The following is a 21,873-nucleotide window of genomic DNA, read 5'->3' as shown; positions in this document are numbered from 1 at the left end:
ACCCCTGACCTAGACGCTCTGGGAGAGAAAGGAGCGCCCCAGCTGAGGTCACCCACTCAATCCGCTTCCCATAGGTGCCAACTCCCTGGGGCCCTGGGTGCCCGAGCACCCACAAAATTCCCCATTAATTTCGGTGCCAGGACCATGCACGCTGCATGGCACCCACGGCCCCAAGCACCCACAGTCGCGGGGCCAAGTTGACACTCCTGCCGCTTTCTCCCGCCGAGGGGGAAGGGGAGGCGGCCGCGGGCATCTTCTGGGCACGCGGCTGACCCGCCCGGGCTCCCCTCGCCAGCCCTCTGCCGCCGCCGCCGCCCAATCCGGGCCGCGCGGGGCCTCCGGCGTGCCCATTGAGCTGGTGCCAACGAGGCCAACCTCTCGCCCCGCCTCGGCCAGGGCGGGCAAGAGCGACCCGCTCCCAGTCTGCAAGGCGGCCGAGGGGCTGCTCTCTTGCGCGCACCCGGTGAGGCTCCATCTGCTGCTGCTGCTCCGACGGCCGCGCCTTCCAGCGAAGCCGCCCCGCAGGTCGGCGCAACTTTTCCTCGAGGTGCCTTTAGGGAGAGAGACGCGTGGGGAGGCAGGCTTGGGAGGGGAGGGGGGTCTCGGTTCCTGGGGAGGGTCTGCCTGGTCCCACGCGCTGGAAGCAAAGGCGGCAGCGGCCTCCCCTCCTCCCCCCGAAGCGGGCTGGCTCGGCTGCTGATTTTCGCGGGACTCCGGGCGCCCAGAGGGTCGGGCGAGGGGCGCGCGTCTGTGCCAGCAAAGCGGCTCGGCGCCGAGGCTCCCAGCCTCCCTGAAGTGGGGGTGGGGGAGAAGCGCCTTCGTCCCTGCCCTTCAGCTTGGAGAAAGGCTGGGGCGCAGTGGCGGGACATCTGCTTTGCATGCAGAACGTCCCGGTTCCCGCGGCAGTGTCTCCGGGGAAGGCTGGGGATACCGCTGCCGGTCAGTGTAGGCAATGCTGAGCTGCTAGGTGGACCAGTTGCCTCACTTGGTAGAAGGCATGGGCGTCCCGGATGCGCTTTGGGGTTAGGATTGTAGCCAAGGGGTGGAGCAGAAGGTCCCGGGTTCTATCCGTGGGCTGGGAATGTCCTCTGTCTGAAGAGCTGCTGCCGGTCAGTGTTGGCAATACTGAGTTAGGCGGACCGTTGGTCTGCCTCAGTGCAAAGCAGTTTCCTAGTGCCTAGCTCCTTGGTGTGTGGAGTGCCGCAAGGCGCAATTCTCTCCCCGATGCTTTTTAACATCTTTATGCGCCCCCTTGCCCAGATTATCCGGAGCTTTGGGCTGGGCTGTCACCAATATGCTGATGACACTCAGCTCTATCTGCTGATGGATGGCCACACCGACTCGGCCCCGAACACACTGACCAGATGCTTGGAAGCTGTGGCTGGATGGTTTCGTGGGAGCCGATTGAAACTAAATCCTTCGAAGACAGAGGTCCTATGGCTAGGTCGGGATGGCATGGGGATGAGGGACCAACTCCCTTCTCTTGCAGGGGCCCAATTAGTGCCATTGCCTTCCGTTAAGAGTTTGGGTGTAATCCTTGACGCCTCCCTTTCCATGGAGGTGCAAGTTACAGCAACAGCCAAGGCGACATTTTTCCACCTTCGCCGCATCAAGCAGTTGGTCCCTTACCTTTCCCGCCCCGACCTGGCCACAGTGATCCATCCAACGGTCATCTCCAGGCTTGACTACTGTAATTCGCTCTACGCGGGGCTGCCCTTGAAGCTGTCCCAGAAACTCCAGCGGGTACAGAATGCTGCAGCGAGGCTCCTCACGGGGTCTCTGCCATGGGAGCATATTCACCCAGTGCTTTTCAAGCTGCACTGGCTCCCGGTGGAGTACAGGGTCAGATTTAAGGTGCTGCTTTTGACCTTTAAAGCCCTTCACGGCCTAGGACCCTCATACCTACAGGACCGCCTCTCCTGGTATGCCCCACGGAGAGCCTCAAGGTCCATAAATAACAACACCCTTGTGGTCCCAGGCCCTAAGGAAGTTAGATTGGCTTCAACCAGAGCCAGGGCCTTTTCAACTCTGGCTCCGGCCTGGTGGAACGCTCTGCCTCATGAGACCAGGGCCCTGCAGGATCTGATTTCTTTCCACAGGGCCTGTAAGACAGAGTTGTTCCGCCTGGCCTTTGGCTTGGAGCCAATTTGATTCCCTCCCTCCCTCTCTTTCTTTTTTCTTTTCCTTCTCCTCCTGCGATGAGGCTACATTTTAATATTTTAATGTTCCATTATTTTAATGTTGTTTTTTGTTTTTGTTTTTAAGTTGTAATCATTCATCTTGTTTTTATTATTGCTTGTAAGCCGCTCTGAGCCCGGCCTTGGCTGGGGAGGGCGGGGTATAAATAAATTATTATTATTATTATTATTATTATTATTATTATTATTATTATTAGCTAGGCTCTTGTGCACGTTGCAGGCTTGAAAAGAGATTCAGGAGTTATGCTGTCCCCTCTGGGAAGTCTGGAAACTGTAAGCCTGAAGGGGTTAAATCGCAAGGATTCTAGCAGAGCAGCCTTCCCCAACCTGGTGCCCTCCAGAGGTGTCGGCTGACATGGTCCTATGTTTGCTGGGGCTGAAGGGAGTTACAGTCTGAAACGTCTGCAGGGCATCAGGATGGCTAAGCCTGTAGACAGAGCACCTTCGCACCATCCACTTCCTCAGGGTGCTGGTGGGGCCAAGTCAATGGCTTTCCGCTCTAGGGTTGCTACTTTTAAGGATGTTTGATCTTCCTTGTTTCGTTCCAAGTGTTTTCTTGCCCCTCTCTTCAGCGAGAAGGGGGACAAGAAAAGGGCTCCCAATGCAGCTTATGTAAGATCAAGGCAAACCAAACAGAAGAGCCCCTGTCCTTCGGCTTACCGTCTCAGAGACACAAGAAACAAAATGGATTTGGAGGGGTCGGGAAGCAAACCAAAGCACCCATTCTTAAAGCTAGAGAATTCAGATAAGGACCAGCTGAGATGGGAACAGTTCAACCAAAAGAGGAGACAAAAGAGTTGGTCTCATGTCAGAGCCGATGGAGTATCCTGCTTCCTGCCTCTCCCTCTGCTGAAGCCGGATGGAACAGCTCCTGCGGGGAGACAGATGAAGGAAAGAGCCAAGGGCATACACACCTTGCATTTAAAGCACCTTTGACAGACTACAATTCCCAGGTTTCTCCGGGGAAAGCCTTGTCTGTTGCCCTGCACCCCTTCTCTCCCTTGGCTTTCTCTCCTGATGGAATGGCTGCTGTCTGTTGACAGTCAAGGAAAGTCTCTCCGCAGAGCTGACAAAGTAGCCCTGCTTTCCTCTTCTCCCTTCGCTCTGCAGCCTGATGGAATGACTGCTGTTGGTGATAGTTTTTAGATAGCAGCAGGTGACTGTGCTTTTTTTCTGTGCTAATTAAGGTACAGGAGCAGGTCAGGCTCTTAAATCTTGGTCAGTTGGCAATCTCCGTTTGCACTGCTGCCAGAATGTCTTTGTGCAGCCGGGTGGCTCACAGTTTGGGAATGGGAATATTGAGGTTTGCGGTGCTCTGAGAATACCTTTCACCTCCTTCCTTGGAAAGAAACCTGGAAGGCCTGCCTTATGCGGGTGGAACACAAGCTGCCCTCTCACAGACTCCCCTTCCTTCTTTTTGCTGACCAAAGATAGCTGAGGAAGCTTTGCAGAGAATCCACTGTCCTTTTCCTAACTGCTGAACCTGCTCCAAAGCCGGAAAGAAGATGCTGCCCCAGATAATGGTTATAGTGGCCCTGGGTATCCTACAGTTGCCTCATAGCAACTCCCAGGTAAGATAAATGATGCTGAATCCTGAACCTGGGAGGGCTGGTGGTATGGAACCAGTAGGAGGCAGGGGATGGTGCCTGGCCTGTAGGTTTGGGTGCAGAGCCCAGATGTGCTTGGTCCATAGAAGTGGACCCTGATAGATGAAAGAGTGGAGTTCAAAGCTAAAGCTCTTGTCAAGCCAAGCAACCACTTGTTGTGATGACAAAATGGGTAAGAGAAGTATGTAGGCTACCTTAAGCTTCCTGGAGGAAAGGTGGGATATAAATGTAATGGATGGGTAGATTGATGGATGGATGGATGGATGGATGGATGGATGGATGGATGGGTGGATGAAATCCCTCCCTGATTTCCCAGCCTGGTGCCCACCAGATGTTTGGGGCTCTAATTCCCATCACCCCCATCCAGCATGGCTTAAGGTTGTAAGCAGAACATTTTCTCACCACCCTCAACTTAGACAGGCTGGTGTATGAAACTTCAGCAATGGGCAGTGTGGGGACTTAAAACAGGAATGTCATAGAAGTGTTTTTCTGGGCCAGATTGCATGCCTTGGATGCAGAGGCCTGATCTTGCCTATAGTGTGGGTTGTGGGCCTGGGGGCACCATCTAGACCTGTGGTGGCCAAACCTGCCCCTCTAGCTGTTTTTGGACTACAACTCCCATCATCCCTAGCTAACAGAACCAATGGTCAGGGATGATGGGAATTGTAGTCCCAAAACAGCTGGAGGGCAAGTTTGGCCACCACTGATCTAAACATTCTGTACTCACCTCCAAAAGGATATTGTGGAGGTGAAAAGGGTTCAGAAAAAGGCAGCCAAAATGAACAAGGGATGGAGCCTCTGCAGTGGTGGTGGGTGGGTGTTTGTGGATGTGTGCGCAGCACCTTTGTGGGTGATACCTGTGGGCTGTTCCTTCCACTTCCCTGCCAACACTGCTTTGTTCCTTCTCCCCACCCCCCCACCCCCTGCAGGGCTGCCTAAGTGACCAGCAAGTTTCCAGCGCCATCCGGCAGATGCAGAAGCTGCTGTCTTCGCATGAAGCTGCCCAGCTGCAGAGCCTGCGCAACTTCAAGAAGCAGCTGGCCGTTTTGCAAGGCAGTCTCCACCAGCAGGCAGCCAAGCACAATGGTAAAAGGAGAGAGAAGCGCAGACTGCAGAAGCAGAAAGGTGTCTGTGTGTGCACATGATGTGTGCAGGACACAGGGAAACCCTGAGGCTGTTTTGTTTTGTTTTGTAAATGTCTAGGGGATGGCTTTTCACTGCATTCAATCACCTCTTTAAAAATTGGGACTGGAAAGGGGGAATTGTTTCCAGTGGTAGCTGGACCTGATTAACTTGGGTTCGTTAATTTCAATGGGTGCACTGTAAGTAGAATCAAGTTGATACTTTGTTGTGTTTTAATGAATGAATTTTATTATTATGGTCACAGACCAGTTCCGGGTCACTTACAATAGCAGGAAAATCATAAAACACAACAGGAATACATTGAATTGCAATTGGGTATAACAGAGACAATTCAGATATAGCGGCAGTTTTAAAAAAAGTATTTTTTATATGTTGTAAGCGGCCCAGAGTGGCTGGGGAAACCCAGCAGGATGGGCGGGATATAAATTTCAAAATTATGATTATTATTAAGTTGCACACAACTCAGGGTTTTTAAAAACTCATCTATTACTATTATTTTTATATTTATTTATATCCCATCCTGGACCAGACTGGGACTCAACTTACTTACACAAAGTAAAGCAACCCAGATAAAAAGCAAAAAGCTAAAAACATATAAAGATAATGTTGTAATGCTACACCCAGTGCTGATGCCAGACTATTTTGCACCCTGGGCAAAGCTAACTACTTGCACACAACCCTCCCCATGCCAATTTCAGTTTTCAAAAACAGATGTCTTGTAGAAAAAAATGAAAAGTGCAAAACTTGAAACTGCTGAATTTATTTTTAAATTCAGAATAAGTAAGTAATGCAACGATCTTTGATTATCTTTTTCAAATACTAAAGTTGGGATTTATTGTGAATTGTGATGTTAAGTCTCTTAAAAGTTTCAATTTCAGGCACATCAAAACCTCACTTTTCACTGTGTGTGTGACCTCCAGTCAACTGTGGTCTATTTCATATCTACATGAAAAACAATTCTAATGTGTGACTTACTTCAGAAACGATAAAACTCTTCACAATATAAAATAAAAGCAAAATATTATCAGAAATGTATAAGATATAATAAAAACAGATCTGTATAAAACCGAGCTCCTCTGAGGTCTGTGCCCTGGGCAGCTGCCTGGTTTGCCTCATGAGAACCCCAGCCTTGGCTATAACACTATTTCATTTAAGCAGTATTTTGCTACTTAATGTATACAAGAAAGCAACAACCACAAGCCAGGATAGGAAAAGAGCCTGGGGAAAGGAGCCCTGGGGAGACTCACTTTCCCGTCTTTTCTGATCCCCCAACAGAGAGCTGCACCCCCCTGCCAGCACCCTTGAACGGCCGGAGGCTGGGTAAGAGGACGTCCGTGGGTCACGAGGTACATTTTGTCTGTGATGCTGGTTTCCTCCTGGTGGGTGCTGAGACACGGGTGTGCCAGGAGAACCACAAGTGGAGCGGACAGCAGCCTGTCTGCAAAGGTGAGTGTGTCTGGCTGGTAGAAGGAATAGCTTGAGATTGCCGGGTATCATAAAAATGGGGGGGCACCTCCTAACAGCCCCCACTCCTGCTGATAGACCTACAGGTTGATCTCTGGCCAATTTTCCCAAGTGGGCCTGCAATTTTGTTGTAACCATAACATGGCTTTCCAAGTGAAGGAACCAACAAGGAATGGCGTTTACATGGAAAGACTGTGAGCTCTGCTCCATTCTTGTACAGTGGTACCTCGGGTTACAGACGCTTCAGGTTACAGACGCTTCAGGTTACAGACTCCGCTAACCCAGAAATAGTACCTTGGGTTAAGAACTTTGCTTCAGGATGAGAATAGAAATCGTGCTCCAGCGGTGCGCACCAGGAGGCCCCATTAGCTAAAGTGGTGCTTCAGATTAAGAACAGTTTCAGGTTAAGAACGGACCTCCAGAATGAATTAAGTACTTAACCCAAGGTACCACTGTACTGAAAACCAATTCTGATGACCAGCATGGGCTCAGAGGTTCTCCATTTCCCCTCCGTTGTTTGACGGCTGTTTGAGTACAACGGCTGTTTGAGTGTAATTCAGTTTCCCCCTTCCCTCAACTCAGGCATCAACGAGTGTGCCAGCAACCCCTGTGCCAATGGTGGGACCTGCATGGATGGCATCCACCGCTACAGCTGCTTGTGCCCCAGTGGTTGGTCAGGCAGCACCTGCCAAGCCCCACTGTACTCCTGTAAGTAGCAGGGGGCTACGGTACCCCTGTCCTCATGGCGGAAAAGACCCTGGGGACTGGGAAAAGGAGAGGTGGGTGCCTGGAGATATTTCCACATCAGCTTGGTTAGCTGAGCACGTGGGGTTCATAAGAGGCCTGTGCTGTGTGACTCGGCTGGGGGTCTCCGTCCCCTGCTCCTTTACTCTGTCAGGCATTGGTGCAAAGAACTGACAGCTGCCTCTCAACCACAGATTGGGCGGCGCTCAGCAACTCGTCCTTTAGCCGACAGCCCCGTTGCGCTGAGAATTACCTGGGCTCACGCCAGTGCAGTTGCGACCCTGGCTTCCAGATGCAGGCAGGAGGCCTCTGCCAAGGTAAGGGGGAAGAGGGCTTGGCAGGTCAACAGAGATGGTGTCTCATGCTTCCCAGAAACAAAGGGATTTCCTCCCCTCACCATCTTCCCACACGCAAGCCAGGGATCTTCGGTCTTTCTTCCTGCAGGGAATCTTTTGTACATATATCTGTCCTGGGCTGAATGCCACATAGCACTGGGGACAAACCCACCTGTTGTCTGCATGCCTGGCTCCTTGTGGTCTTCCTGGAGACTATCTCAGGGAACATAGGAAGCCTTATACCTTATACCGAGTTAGACCCTTGGTCCATCTAGCTCAGTGACTAGCCACTTCTCTTTTTTTTTTAAAAAAAAAAGATATTTATTAAAATTTTCAAAATTAACACAGTAAGAATATAAAAAGTCAAAAAGAAAAAGGAAAAAAAAATACGAAAAAACAGAAAAAAGATACATAAAAATTAAAAACACATTAAGTTCACCAAAATTTACTTTCATTGACATATTTTCCCGACCTCCTCATACCTCCCCTTTTTGTTTTGTTTTTTTAATAATATTTATTGAGTTTTTTTCATAATATCTCCAATCATACAATTTTAAACATCACTTATTTTAACTTATCCGACCTCCCTCAACTCCTCTGACAATCATCCATACTTAATTTCTTATCTACACATTCCTTAATTATAATATTACTATTTTGATACATTTTCCATCCTCTTTTACATTTTTGCAATATTCCTTGTTTTTTTCACAAAGCTTCTTTGAAACACACTAGCGTTATATTTTCCTCACATACAATTTTCAAATAATCCCTAAATTTCCCCCAGTCCTCTAAAAACTCATGGTCTCTCTGAAATCTGATTTTCCCAGTTAGTTTATCAAGTTCTGCGAAATTTGTCAGTTTTTCTCTCCATTCTTCAATACTTGGAAGTTCTTTCTGCTTCCACCTTTGGGCCAGTAATGTTCTCGCAGCTGTTATTGCATATTGGAAGATTTTGCGATCCCTCCTCTTTATATCATTTCTAGTTATTCCCAACAAGAAGGTCTCTGGTTTCTTCACAAAGCTATATTTCAGCATTTTCTTTAACTCATTATAAACCAGTTCCCAGAATCCCTTCACTTTTTTGCACTCCCACCACATATGTATAAATGTACCCTCCTTCTCCCCGCATTTCCAACATTTATTACAGATTTTGTACATTTTTGCTAATTTAGCAGGGGTCATATACCATCTGTATACCATCTTCATGGTGTTTTCCTTCAACGTAGTGCATGCTGTAAACTTCAAGTTTTCATTCCATATTTTTTGCCAATCTTCCAAATCTATACTGTACCCTAAATCCCTGGCCCAATGGATCATTACTGCTTTAACTTCCTCATCCAACGTATACCATTCCAATAGAATTTTATACATTTTTGAAATTATCTTACAATCATTATTAACAATTTCTATTTGGAATTTCGAATCTTTTTCCTTATACCCTCTTTCTTTCATATCCTTTTTAAACATATTACTTATCTGATAGTAGTGCAGCCAGTCAGACACATGTTCTTTTACTTGTTCGTATGATTTTAATCTCCATTTCCCATCTTCTTTTACCACTAAATCTCCATAAGTAATCCAGTTACTTCTCATATTGATTTTCTTAACTCCCATAATCTCTAGTGGGGATAACCAGTGTGGGACTCCCATTTCCAATATGTTCTTATATCTGTCCCACACTTCCATTAATGATTTCCGGAAGATGTGGTTTTCAAACGATTTATAGCCCAATTTCTTCCCTTGCCCTAGATGCGCGTGCCACCCAAATCTGGCATCAAAGCCTTCTAAATCCAATAGTTTGGTATTTTTAAGTTTTATCCATTCTTTTACCCAGCAAAGACATGACGCCTCATAATATAATTTTAGATCTGGCAGGGCAAAGCCTCCTCTTTCTTTTGCATCTGTTAACAATTTATATTTAATTCTCGGCTTTTTGCCCTGCCAGACATATCTTGAAATCATTCTTTGCCATTCCTCAAATATCTTTACTCCTTTTAATATTGGGATCATTTGAAATAAGAATAGCATCCTTGGGAGCACGTTCATCTTTACCATTGAGATTCTGCCCCAAAAAGATAATTTTAACCTCCCCCATCCCTCCAAATCTTTCTTAATTCGATTCCACACCGGAACATAATTATTTTGATACAAATCGATGTTCTTTGGTGTTATCCATATTCCCAGATATTTAACCTTTTTTACAGCTTCAATACCCACTTGTTGCTGCAGCACTTCAGTCATTGTTTGGTCCATATTTTTGATTATAATTTTAGTTTTTTTCCTATTTAACTTAAAGCCTGCCACCTCACCAAACTTTTCAATCTCCTCCAACACTTCAAGGGCACTATTCATCGGATCTTCCACCATTATTACCAAGTCGTCGGCAAAGGCCTTGACTTTATATTCATTTTGGCCTACTGCCACCCCCTTTATCCTTTCATTTTTCCTAATTGAATTCAGCAAAACCTCCAAGACCATTATGAACAGCAGGGGTGAAAGCGGACAGCCCTGTCTGGTACCTTTTGATATTTTAATTTCTTCTGTTATCACATTATTCACTATCAATTTCGCCTTTTGATCAGTATATATTGCCTTAATTCCATTCAAGAAATCATTCCCCAATTCCATATATTCCATGTTTTTCAACATAAAATCCCATGATACGTTGTCAAATGCCTTTTCGGCATCAACGAATATTAACATTGCCTGTCTTTCGTTCCTAGCTGTCAGATATTCTAAAGTATTTATTATATTCCTCACATTGTCTCTCATCTGTCTGCCAGGAAGAAAACCCGTTTGGTCCTCATGGATGATTTCTTGTAACACCTTTTTTAATCTCTTCGCCATTATTCCTGCAAAGATTTTATAATCCGTATTTAATAGGGAAATCGGTCTATAATTCTTTACTTGTGTTTGGTCCGCATCCTCTTTTGGAATAAAGGTTATAAATGCATCTTTCCAAGTCCCCGGAATCTCTCTCTCTTTTAGAATATTGTTCATTACTTCTTTTAATGGTGTTGTTAGGACTGTTCTCAACTCTTTATAGTACCTTGCTGTAAACCCATCTGGTCCTGGGGATTTCCCATTTTTCAATTCTGTTATTACCTCCTTAATTTCCTCATTATTAATCGGGGTATTCAGCCTTTCTGTTACCTCTGTTGGAATCTTTTGCACCTCTTTTCCTTTTAAATATCTTTCTATTTTCCTCATACTGTTCTTTTCTTTGTTCTTATACAACTGTCTATAAAAGTCCAAAAATCCTTTTCTAATACCCTTAGGGCTAGTTATCTCTTCTCCATCCACATTAATGTTATTTATTGTACTTTGTTCTTTCCTTTTCTTAATCTGCCAAGCAAGCCATTTTCCTGATTTATTTGCAAATTCAAAATTTTTTTGTCTAATTCTTTTGATGTTCCATTCCACTTCTTTGTTTATTATCATTGCAAACTGAGTTTGCAGAGCTTTAATGCTTTGTTTAATTCTTATATTATTTGGTTTTTTAATTAGCTTTTTCTCATTTTCCGTAATTTGTTTTAAGATCTCTGTCTTTGCTTTCTCTCTGTTCTTCTTTTTGAATGAATTTTTCTGTATAAAAAACCCCCTCATCACTGCCTTGCTTGCGTCCCATACTATACTCATCTTCGTTCCTTTATTACAGTTATCCACAAAGTAATCACTCACTTTCTTCTGTGCCTCTTGGATAAAATTTTGATCATCAAATAGGCCTTCATTTATTCTCCACCTAAATGATCTTTCTTCAAAGCCTTTAAGTTCTAATTTGATTGGGCTATGATCTGAGATTACTCTTGGTTCAATTTCCACTTGAGTAATTCTTGGAGTTAGTTCACTCGAAATCCAGACTTGATCAATTCTGGACATCGACTGATTTGGTTCTGAATAAAAGGTAAATTGTTTTTCCAGCGGGTGTTTCACTCTCCAAATATCAATTAGGTTACAATCTTTAACCATTTCGAAAAATGTTTTAGGTAATTTACCTTCTTTTGTCCCACTGTCTCTCAGTCTGTCCATTTCTATTGACACTACCCCGTTCATATCACCCATCAAAATTATCTTTTGGTCTACATATTCCAACAGTTTTTCTTCCAAATTTTTATAAAAGTCCGTTTTGTTTCCATTAGGTGCATAGATCCCAACAATTATTAGTTTTTCACCTTGCCAGTTGATTTGGACAGCTATAATTCTTCCCTCCTCATCCTTAAATACTTGCTGAGCCTCAATTTTACTTTTTATATACAATATCACTCCTCTTTTCTTTTTTTTATCTGATGATATAAATTCATTTCCAAGTCTTTTATTAACCAAAATTCTCCTATGCCTTTTCGCCACGTGTGTCTCCTGCAAACAGATTATATCTAAATTTTTTTTCTTTAGAAATTGTTCCACCTTATTCCGTTTTTTTTTATCATTCAGTCCATTAATATTCCAGTTCCACAATTTTAACGCCATTTTATTTCCGAATAATCAAAAAAAAATTTTTTTTTTCCTATAAAGTAGTTCTTTATAATCTTTCTTCTTCTTCCTCCTCTTCCTCTTCCTCTCCCTCCTCTTCCTCTTCTCCCTCTAGCCTTTCTCCCAATTTCTTCCTCTCCCCCAAATCCTTCACACCTTTAACCTCCACTCCTCCTACTGCTCCTTTAAGTTCTTCTTCTTCCTCTATTAACAATTCCTTATATTTCCTCTGAAATTTACCTATCTCTTCCGGGCTGGTCAATCTGTGTCTCTTGTTTTTGTAAGTGAAGGAGATCCCCTCCGGGAACTCCCATTTGAATTCTATATTATTCTTTTTAAGAATTTGCACCTGTGGCTTATAAGGGTCTCTTCGTTTTAGCAGTCTAATTGGAATGTCTTTAAAAATAATTATATAACTCCCATCTATCATTAGTCTTTTTTCTCTATTTTTTTGGAGTACCAAATTCCTCATATCTCTATCCTTAAAGGTTATCAGACAATCCCCAGGCAGTCTTCTTGCCTTAGTCGTTCTCACTTTCATTCTAAAAGCATTCTGTACCATGCCTGCTATCTCTTCTATTTGGTACTCCAACCATTGTGCCAATTCTGTTACTAATTTTTGTCTAATATTTTCACCTTGATTTTCTGGGACCCCTCTCATCCTTAAATTAATTTCCCGTTGTCTAAGTTCGTTCATAGAGATCGCATCCCACATTTCTTCTTGTGATTTATTAGTTTCTAAGAGGCCTACTCTAATTTTATCATCTTCACGTTTTAGTTCTTTCATTTCCAATTTTGTCTTTTTCATTCCCTCCTCTAATACATGAGTTCTTTTGGATACCTCTTTAATTTGGCCTTTCAATTCATTTACAGTTTCATCTATTTTCTTATCCATTTTCCCTATCTTTAAGTCTACTTGTTCTATTTTTGTTTCTAGATTCTTCTCACTTTGTCTAATTTCTGCAAACATTTTTAAGATTTCCGATCTGAAATCTGATTCTTGCTTGGACCCCTTTCTTTCTACTGGAGTCCCCCCATTCCCACCTTTCTTTGGTGGGTAGGACATTTTCAATTAAATGTAAAAAGGTAATGATAATTATGATAATTCAATTCTATAAATCTTTACAAAACTCACAACCAATTCCACTAAATGATTTAAGGTAATACTCCAATAATTCCCTCTTGGTGTCACCAATTAGGTTAACCCACTATAAAGTAGTCCAACGTCCCACCAAGAAAAAAAAAGAAAAAAAAATAAATAAAAAACCCAAAATCAAAGTTCAGGACTTAGATCAGAGTTCAAATTATATTCCAGTCATAATATCCGAGGTTTGAAGCTGGGCCAGATCCGTCGGTAGTTAAGTCAATTCTTCCTACCTCAAAATAGTCTATTCCTTATGATATCTTTTGCAAAGAAGAAAAAAGATAAGAAAAGAGAGAAATATCTTTTTAATAGAACCACTCTTTTTCTTCTTTATCTTCTTGCCCTCAATTGGGCTAAATTCCACTGCGAATGAGATCAACAAGAGGGTCCCGAAGAAGTTCAAACATACCAACTTTCTTCCCTCATGTATTTAAGTCCAACTTTCAGAGACGTTAAGCCAGCCCAGAGAGATTAGCAAGTACTATCAAAATGAGTTGTAGTTTCTCTCCCGTCCACCAGGGGTCTACCAACCACAGAGTAATAAAGGACAGCACACAGAAAAGAGAAAAAAAAGAGGGGGAGAGGAGGGGATTTTCCAATTCCTTTCCTCAAAGAGGGAAATGCAGTATCCACTGCAGTCCGTCTATTTAAATTGCTTAGTTCCACCTATTAAAATTTCGGAGTTTCAAAGCTTCAGGGGGAGGGGGAGAGAGCACCGACGCCGTACCCTCCCTTCCCTCCCTCCTCTGAGGCATGCAAAAACAGTAAGTAATGGCGTCCACGCCGTAACACAATGGAGTCTTCCGTTCCTCAGAGCTTTCAGGAGAGAGGCTGAATTCCTCCTCTTTTCCACTATCTCAATAGAGGGCTGGGTCGTATCAAATAGTATCCAAATGTTGCCTCTTTGCTCCCCCTCTACTTTCCTCTCTTGCCAGTTATTTTGTATCCTCTAAAGTAGTCTTAAAGAACGTAGAGCGGGGAGAAGAACTTTGACCGCTAGCGTCACTTACACTTTCCTCCGCTTTGTTTAGGTCTCTGCGTCCACGCTGATTTCAGATAAAAGTCGAGCTCTTTTTGACTTCCTCTTCTTCGAGTCTTTCCTTAAATGACATCCACTTTAATTTTATCCTTTTTAAGCTCGAATTTCTTTCTTTTGAGAATCCAGCGCTTCTCCTGCAGGCTCGGGGCTTCGCTTTTTCGGAGACAGCTATGGCTTCCCTCAGCCCGCTTCTCCCCCCGCTGTACTCTTCGCTCCGAAACGGAGTTACCTGACGGCCGGGAGGTCCGCTTTTTAGCTCCGCGGGAACCAGTGTATCTGAACGCCCACCAGATACTTTTCAGGGGACCACGGCGCCCTGTGGAACCCCTATTTTCTCCGAAAAGCTCGGGATTCTTCCCTAAGGAAAAAACCCCCGCCTAGCTCAGAGTCACGCTGAACCGGAAGCCCCCATACCTCCCCTTTTTGTATTCCAATTCAAATTATTGATTCAGCAAATCCTTAACCATAATTCTTAACCTAATAAATTAACATGTTATTATTTTACTTTTACTCTTTCATCCATTTCCTCAATTTATTTTTGCTAACCTTATTTTGCTTTAATTTAGTTCATTTAAAAAAAAACAAACCAATTTTACCTTATCCAAACTTAAACATCAATACTTATACATCAATACATATTCTTAAAACATTCTTTCTAAAGTTGACCCAAATTCCCTTCCACGAATTTCCCAAATTTCATAAACATTACAAAAACAAAAATAAAAGCAAAACACATTATACTTATGTACCCTTTGGATTCCCAAACCCCACCCCACCCTTTCCCGGTTCCAGTCCCCAACAAATGTCCATCAGTCTTAATCTATTATTTAGCCTGGAGATCTCACATCCGAGGCTCTTAATTCTCTCTCAATTCCTCTCTGCTGGTTTTTTTGATAGTCCTTAAAATTAAACACCAACTCTCGGAGAAGCTCTGGCCCTTCAGGATCCATGTTTCTTTCAACCAGTCCTCCATACTTAAAGGTGGAACCCAAATCTTGTTTCTTACTCCTTTCAAGTCCAAATGTCCCCAAGGCTCCAACCTCCACCTTGAGCAAATTTATAATCCTTAGGTCTTCGGATCTCCACATAAGGAGATCTTTCCTTTCTTCAATCTCCAATTCAGGCCAGATTTTCCACATCAAATTCTTATTTTCCTTCATTACCATCATGTCAGGCCTCAAGTCCTCCTTCATCATCTGCAGCTCTTCAGGGACAACATATGTCTCCTCCAAATTCTCAAAGTTGTCAAGTTTCTCTTTCTGTTCAGTTGAATAAACTTCCAGATTCAACTCCTTATCAGTTTCAATGATATTGTTTACAGTTGAGTCCAGAGTTGTAACATTTAAAGCCAAAACATCAATTTGGCCTTGCAACTTTCCCAAGAGAACAAAGACTCTGCCCAATTCAGCCTGAATTCTCCCTTCTCCAGCCATTCTTGTAATGTCCCAAATCCCCCTCTAGAGGGATTTTGGTTTCTTAGTGTTCATTCCAATCCAAGTCCAAAAATCCAGCTAGTTTGTATCAGTTCTTCCTTGTTTTCAACAAATTATAACAAAAATTGTAACATATATAACCAGCAGAAGCAACAGAAACAAAGTTCTCTTTTTCCGTTTTGACAGCTACTTTGACAGCTGTCAAACTCTTTAGTACCTCATCGACAGGCTCTCTCACGGAACACTCCCGGGTCCGGGAGAGTGGCACTTCGGTTCCCAAAATTAGCTCTTTATCCTCCAGCAAAATTTCTTATACTGCCAAATCGTGAAATTAAAGTCTTTTACCAAAGAAGGAAAGAAGAAAAGGTTCTCTCGACCTTAGTTAGCAGGTCTTTGCTTTAACTTGTTTACAAGACAGGGAGGCAGACTTCCTTTTTACACCTTCCCCGATCGTGCCTAATTCTTAAAAGCAAAATTTTCTTTACAGTACCAATTTCCGTAGTACTTACGGGTTGTTACTTTTAGAGTCCAATTGTTCAAAAGAAGAAGTCAGCGCTCTCCGACCATGGCAATGCGGCTTCACTCTGCAGGAGAAGCAGTCGACTCTCCGCACCGCGCCGCTCACCCCGTCCCACGTTCCGAAGCCTTTAAAAAGGCTCCTTCACAGGTTGGGGGGGCGCAAATGGTGCCCGCCGAGTCACCAGGTTCACAGGCTTCACCGCCTGTGATTTTTATGGGTCCCCGCGTCGCCGCAGCGGCAAGACCCAATCCTGCAGAGCCGATTCCCTCCGGAGCTCAGAGGGAATCCGCCATTAGTCGATGGCGCTAACCCGGAAGTGACTAGCCACTTCTCTCCAAGATTTCAGGCAAGGAGTCTGTCCAACGATGCCTGGAGACGCTGCTGGAAATTGAACCTGGGAAGGCAGATGCTCTGCCAGTGAGCTATAGGCTGGTCTAGATCAGGATGCTGCTCTAAATGGATCTCAGTTTGAACTAGAGCCTCCCTTCCCCAGCCTGATGCCCTCCAGATGTTTGCTGGGCTGGGTTGATGGGAACTGAAGCCCAAAGCTTCTGGACGGGAAGCAGCTTGGGGGGAAGGCAGAACAAGATGGAGCCCCTTAATCTGATCCAGTGGGGGTTCCTTTTTACCTTTTTGCATTCCCACCTTGGGAGTTTTCTGCCTGGATTGCACCATCCTCATGATTCAGGCACTAGCCCAATTACTCTGCACTACCAAAATGCCCATTGTTATGACCAGCAGGAAGTACTCTGGGCAAGGGCAGCTGTGGCCAAGTTGTTTTGCAGCTTGTTTTGAGCCAGTGTGGTGTAGTGGTTAAGAGCAGTAGTCACGTAATCTGGGGAACCGGGTTCGCGTCTCCGCTCCTCCACATGCAGCTGCTGGGTGACCTTGGGCCAGTCACGCTTCTCTGAAGTCTCTCAGCCCCACTCACCTCACAGAGTTTTTGTTGTGGGGAAGGAAGGGAAAGGAGAATGTTAGCCGCTTTGAGACTCCTGAAGGCGAGTGAAAGGCGGGATATCAAATCCAAACTCTTCTTCTTTAGTGCCTGAACACTTTCCCTTACTATATCTAAAGAGCATAGGCCAAAGACTTGGCTTTAAAATGGGGTGGAAGGCGCTGTCATCTCCTGGTAATGCAATCAGACCCTTATTAGCCTCCCCTGATGGGAAACAAATAACGTTAGTGGCAGGAGAGCAGAAAAGGAGGGGGCTAATAGCCTCCAAGCCTTGCTGATGGGCTTCCTGAAAGCATCTAGCTAGCCACTGTGGATGCAGGATGCTGGCCTAGCAGGCCTTTGGTCTGATCCAGCTTCAGGGCTCTTTAGGTTCCAAGCGCTGTATCAGATTCCCAGGAAGCAACAGCCACAAGATCATGTCTCAGTTTAGCTCTGCCCCAATAGAGTGTCTTTTCTCCAGTTCAGTGGACCTCAGTGGACACCCCACATTGCAGCTTGTGCTGGTGTGCAGAGGGGCAATTTGTGCTCATGGGGTCTGATCCTTGAAGCAAACAACTCCAGCTGCCTGTCTACAGGCTGCCTCTCAGCCAAACTGCCCCCCCAAGTAATCATTGGTTGTAGCCCTTCCTTGCTTGGTGAGTTTGTCTTCGCCTGGGCATTGATCTCCAGAAGTGCTGAGCAGTTGCTGGAAGTCCTGTTTTGCTCTGCCCTTGGAGGGTCTAGGGTCACTCAGCAGACTTTTTGCTGCCTCCCCTCCAGATATCGATGAATGCAAGCTCTTCCAGACCAGCCGGCACACCCGCATCTGCCTCCACAAATGTGTGAACCTGCCCGGAGCCTATCGGTGCACTTGTCCCCATGGCTACCAGCTCCAAGGTGACACCAATTCATGCAACGGTGAGTGCCTTTGCGAGGGGTGGGGTGAGAGAGAATAATTGGGGGTCAGCTGGGAGAGGAACCGCCCTGAGCTGTGTGTTCTAGGAGGCTGAAGGAGGGCATGGCGTCAAACAAACTCTCCCTATTGTGTTTGCAAGATGTGGACGAGTGCGCAGAGAACCAGCACAACTGCAGCCAGGGACAGACCTGCATCAACGTCTTTGGGGGCTTCCGCTGTGTGCGGCCCGAATGCCCTAAGGCCCAACTCAATATCAGCTACGTCAAGACTTCAGCCATGTAAGTAGAGTTCACTCAGGATGGAAGCAGCAGCCTTTGCCAGCAACTGCTCCACTCCCTGTCTGCAGCGCTGGGCAGAAGCACCTCGTAGCCTCCCAGAGCCTTCACCCCAATGCCCCCTAGAGCTTCCCTTCACTCTTCTGCCCCTTGAGCACCAAGATGAGCCAGAACAGAGATGGTGGCCATCCCACTTTGCATGCCGTATGGATTGAGATGCTGTGGGAATTGGCTGACCAGAGACTGATTTGAGCTGATGTGAGTACATTGTTGTATCACACATAGTTAAACTGTGGAACTCACTCCCACAGGAGGCAGTGGTGGCCACCAACCTAGACATCTTTAAGAGAGGGTTAGACAAATTAATGGGGGATAAGGCTATCCACCAGGGTGGCTATAAAGCTTCTGAATACCAGTTGCTGGAAGCCCTGATGTGGGGTGGAGGAGCGTTTTTGTGCTGAGGCCACTGTGGTTGGCCCCTGAGAGCAGGGGCCATTGGGCTGGTCCAGCAGGCTTGCCTTATGCTCTTATACAGTCTCCCAACAATCTCCCAATGCTTTCTTCCCTTCATTCTCTCTCTCTCTCTCTCCTGGCCAAACAAAAACCAAGAGTCTGGAATAGCTCAGTCGGCAGAGCATGAGACGCTTAATCTCAGAGTCGTGGGGTTGGGCCCCATGCTGGTCAAAGGATTCTTGCATTGCCCAGGGTTGGACTAGATGACCCTCGTGGTCCCTTCCAACTCTATAGTTCTACAATTCTACGAACCCCGGTATAGCATTGAGCCTTATGGAGGAAGGAGGGGCTTGCACTGGCACGGCTGGAAGTTCCCTCCTCCCCCGCAAGCCTCATTGCCACATTTGAAAGGCTGAGGAATATATTCTGGAGTCAGTGTAGCGGATGGGGGCTGGAGTCTAAAGACCCCCCTCCTATTTTCTATTTACAGAACCACTTATTAAGCCAATCAGAGGCTCCACAAAGTCAGCAGGACTCACCTATTACCTTCTCATTGGGTGCAAGCACCCCAATTTGTTATTTAGACTGGCATCCATTAAAGTAGGTGTCAGCGCTGCCCGAGGTCCCAGCTCACAGAAGACCAACGCTGCTTCGTTGTTTAGTATAAAAGTCTTTATTGAAGTTCAGTTTCACTTCCACAGGCGCAGCGTGCAACGCTACGTCTCTAACTTTAGACCGCCGAAGCTCCGTCTGAATCTCCTCCCCCCTGACACCAGTTTAAGACTCTAGCCTTGCTCCACCTCTTCCTCTGTTCCTTCCTCCTCTGGGTCCGCCTGCCCGTCGGGGTCTCACCCTTCCTAGACTCTTCTGACGCTGAGTCCCCTGACTCTTCCCCCTCCCTCCTTCGGGCTTTAGGACCTGGCTCCCAATCCGGGTTTTCTGCTGTCCCACGCTCCTGCACATTTGAACTTGGCGCGCGCGCGCAGCCTCCCACTTTCCTTCTGACCGTTACACTTGTGTCACTGCTCCCTCCTTCGGGGAGGCTAGCTGGACCTGACCTCCCCTCCGTTTCCCCACTTTCCGATGGGGGCGTGGTCAGCCCTGACTCATCTTCTCTCCCCGCTGGAGGAGAGGCTGGTCCTGACTCATGTGACTCTTCCCCCCCACTGCGCCCTGGTGGGGGAGCTGGTCCTGATCCTCCGCTGCTCCCTTGGGAGTCCCCGCTGGCCCCTTGCTTCTGGTGCGTCCCCCCTGGGACCCCCCTTGCCCTTACCATAGGCGCCCCCTTCTGGGAATCTTCTGATTTGCTGGAGAAGCTCATGGAATCTCTCGGGTCACTGTCATACTCCCCTACGCTCCCCTCGATTCCTCTCCTTCGCTCTCTATTTGCTCTCTCCCCTGTGCTTCTGCTCCTGAGCCCCTGACAGTAGGATAGTAGAGTTGGGAGGTGCACCCAGTCCAACCCCCTGCAATGCAGGGATCACAGCTGAAGAATCCCTGACAGATGGCCATCCAACCTCTGCTTATAAACCTCCTATGAAGGAGAGTCTACCATTTCCCACAGTAGTCCATTCCACTGTCAACAGCTCTTGCATCAAAGTTATTCCTAATGTTTGGTCCACTCATCCCAGTAGCTCAGTGGGTCAGGCCATGACTTTGCATGCAGAAGGTCCCAGGTTTAGTCCTCAGCATCTCCTGTAGTGGAGCAGGTCAGGATGGGCTGCCACCAGGCTCAGGACACAGTACCAGGCTAGATGAATCAAAGGTCTGGCTATGTGCAATAAAGCTGTTCCTGGGTATAGGGAATGTTGGGGACCCCCTCCTTTGATGGGGCAAAATGTCTCCAACTGGCCCTGCCTGAGTGCCTCTTCTACGTCCTCTCCTAGGCAGTGCGAGCGCAGCCCTTGTCCCATGGAGAACAACGCCTGTCGGAGGGCAGCCAACTCCATCTCGTTCCATTACTTGCCTCTCCCGTCCAACCGCACTGTGCCCAGGGTCCTCTTCAAGATGTCCACCAGCCGCTTTGTGGGAGACAGCCTGCGCTTCAGCATCTTAGGGGGCAACAGCCAGGGGAAGCTGGTTGTGCAGCGCTTGGACCAGCACACAGGGGAGCTGGTGCTCACCCGGCCAGCTGTGGGGCCGACGACACTGGAGGTGGAGCTGGAGATGAGCGAGTTTGTCCGGAAGACCCTCCTGGGGAAACACATCTTCAAGATCACAGTCTTCGTTTCCCAGTACGAATTCTGAGCCCCATCCTCACCAGCCCCATAGAAGAGCATCAGCAGCTGTGGAGGATGCAAGTCTGGCCTCCTCCAAAATGCACTAGTCTGCTACAAAAGGGGCCAAAAAGCCACCCTGCTGGATGTATCCACCCCTCTGTGCCCCTTGGAGGAAGACTCCATGCTGGACTGATCCCGTCTCCCATCTCTGTCACTATATGGGCAGTGCCCCCATCTTGGGGGGACAGAGCAAGGAAGGCACAACACAGTTCCCAGATACAGCTGGCAGAAGCTGGGCATCTGTGCTTGAAAGTGCAGCCCCATCTTTCAGTCCCGACTGGGCAAAGGGATCAAACCCACCAATATTAACAGGGGTGCCCCGTGGCCGCAGCAAGAATGCCTTCCCACCATTGCAGAAGCCGGTTGCGGAAAAAATAGAGGGCGGTTCCTCCAGTTTTACCAAAAAGAGTCGCGGAAGAGGCTCTGTCCCCAGAAATCAAAAGCCAAATAACCAAAGTCTGAAGAATGGCACCAGCACAGAAGCATCCTTTGCAATGCTAGGGGAGAACTGTAGGCAAGAGGTGCCGGGACTCGAGAGGCGGACCTGGGTGCTTTGCAAGATGTAGTTCTTAGCCTGTGCCTTCCAGCATTACAAAGCATTTCTAGTTGTTTGCGGTTGCTTCTCTCTCTCTTTCTTACATGCTTTAAAACACAAGTAAGTACAAGTCAGACTAAGCCCAGAAGAGTTGGGAGGTGGACAGTGACCAGGCAAAAACATTGAAGGAGGGTACCAAGAAGGGCCAATTGGGGGGCGTTTCCAAGGGACAGATAAAGAGGAATTGTCCCATGTTGGGAGTTACCTGTTGATGGAAGCTTTTGGAGGTTTTTTGTTTTACTAGTAATAGTCACATGGTTTTTAAGAAATCAGGTTGGAAATCTAAAAATTACAGAAGAGCAAAGGTCAGCATTAACCCCA

General features: G+C 46.4%; 1 protein-coding gene across 3 annotated transcripts; it reads left to right on the top strand.

Moving 5' to 3' along the window:
• Window positions 1-333: 333 nt before the first annotated feature.
• Window positions 334-21,566, top strand: LOC128419031 (fibulin-7-like). 3 transcript variants are annotated; one of them, XM_053399274.1, is made up of 9 exons: window positions 334-525; window positions 3,633-3,769; window positions 4,735-4,891; window positions 6,224-6,394; window positions 6,995-7,120; window positions 7,351-7,473; window positions 17,815-17,952; window positions 18,090-18,228; window positions 20,565-21,566. In XM_053399274.1, exons 2-9 carry the CDS (start codon window positions 3,704-3,706, stop codon window positions 20,923-20,925), a joined length of 1,281 nt encoding a protein of 426 aa, XP_053255249.1. In that variant the 5' UTR covers window positions 334-525; window positions 3,633-3,703; the 3' UTR covers window positions 20,926-21,566. The 3 variants fall into 3 exon arrangements, with proteins under 3 accessions (XP_053255249.1, XP_053255248.1, XP_053255250.1); XM_053399273.1 differs by having other exon boundaries at window positions 334-547; XM_053399275.1 differs by lacking the exon at window positions 334-525 and adding an exon at window positions 2,918-3,354.
• The last annotated feature ends 307 nt before the right edge of the window (window positions 21,567-21,873 follow it).

Source organism: Podarcis raffonei, chromosome 8 (genome assembly GCF_027172205.1).
Source record: "Podarcis raffonei isolate rPodRaf1 chromosome 8, rPodRaf1.pri, whole genome shotgun sequence".
Taxonomy (NCBI): Eukaryota; Metazoa; Chordata; class Lepidosauria; order Squamata; family Lacertidae; genus Podarcis; species Podarcis raffonei.
The sequence above is the reverse complement of the archived record's forward strand: the minus strand, read 5'-3'. Positions and strand labels throughout refer to the sequence as shown.

Bases quoted from the DNA above. Each gene is read 5' to 3' on its own strand.
- LOC128419031 (XM_053399274.1), top strand. From the start codon at position 3,704: ATGCTGCCCCAGATAATGGTTATAGTGGCCCTGGGTATCCTACAGTTG. The intron at 4,892-6,223 runs GTAAAAGGAGAG...ATCCCCCAACAG, and splicing joins GCAGGCAGCCAAGCACAATG to AGAGCTGCACCCCCCTGCCA. The intron at 18,229-20,564 runs GTAAGTAGAGTT...GTCCTCTCCTAG, and splicing joins TACGTCAAGACTTCAGCCAT to GCAGTGCGAGCGCAGCCCTT.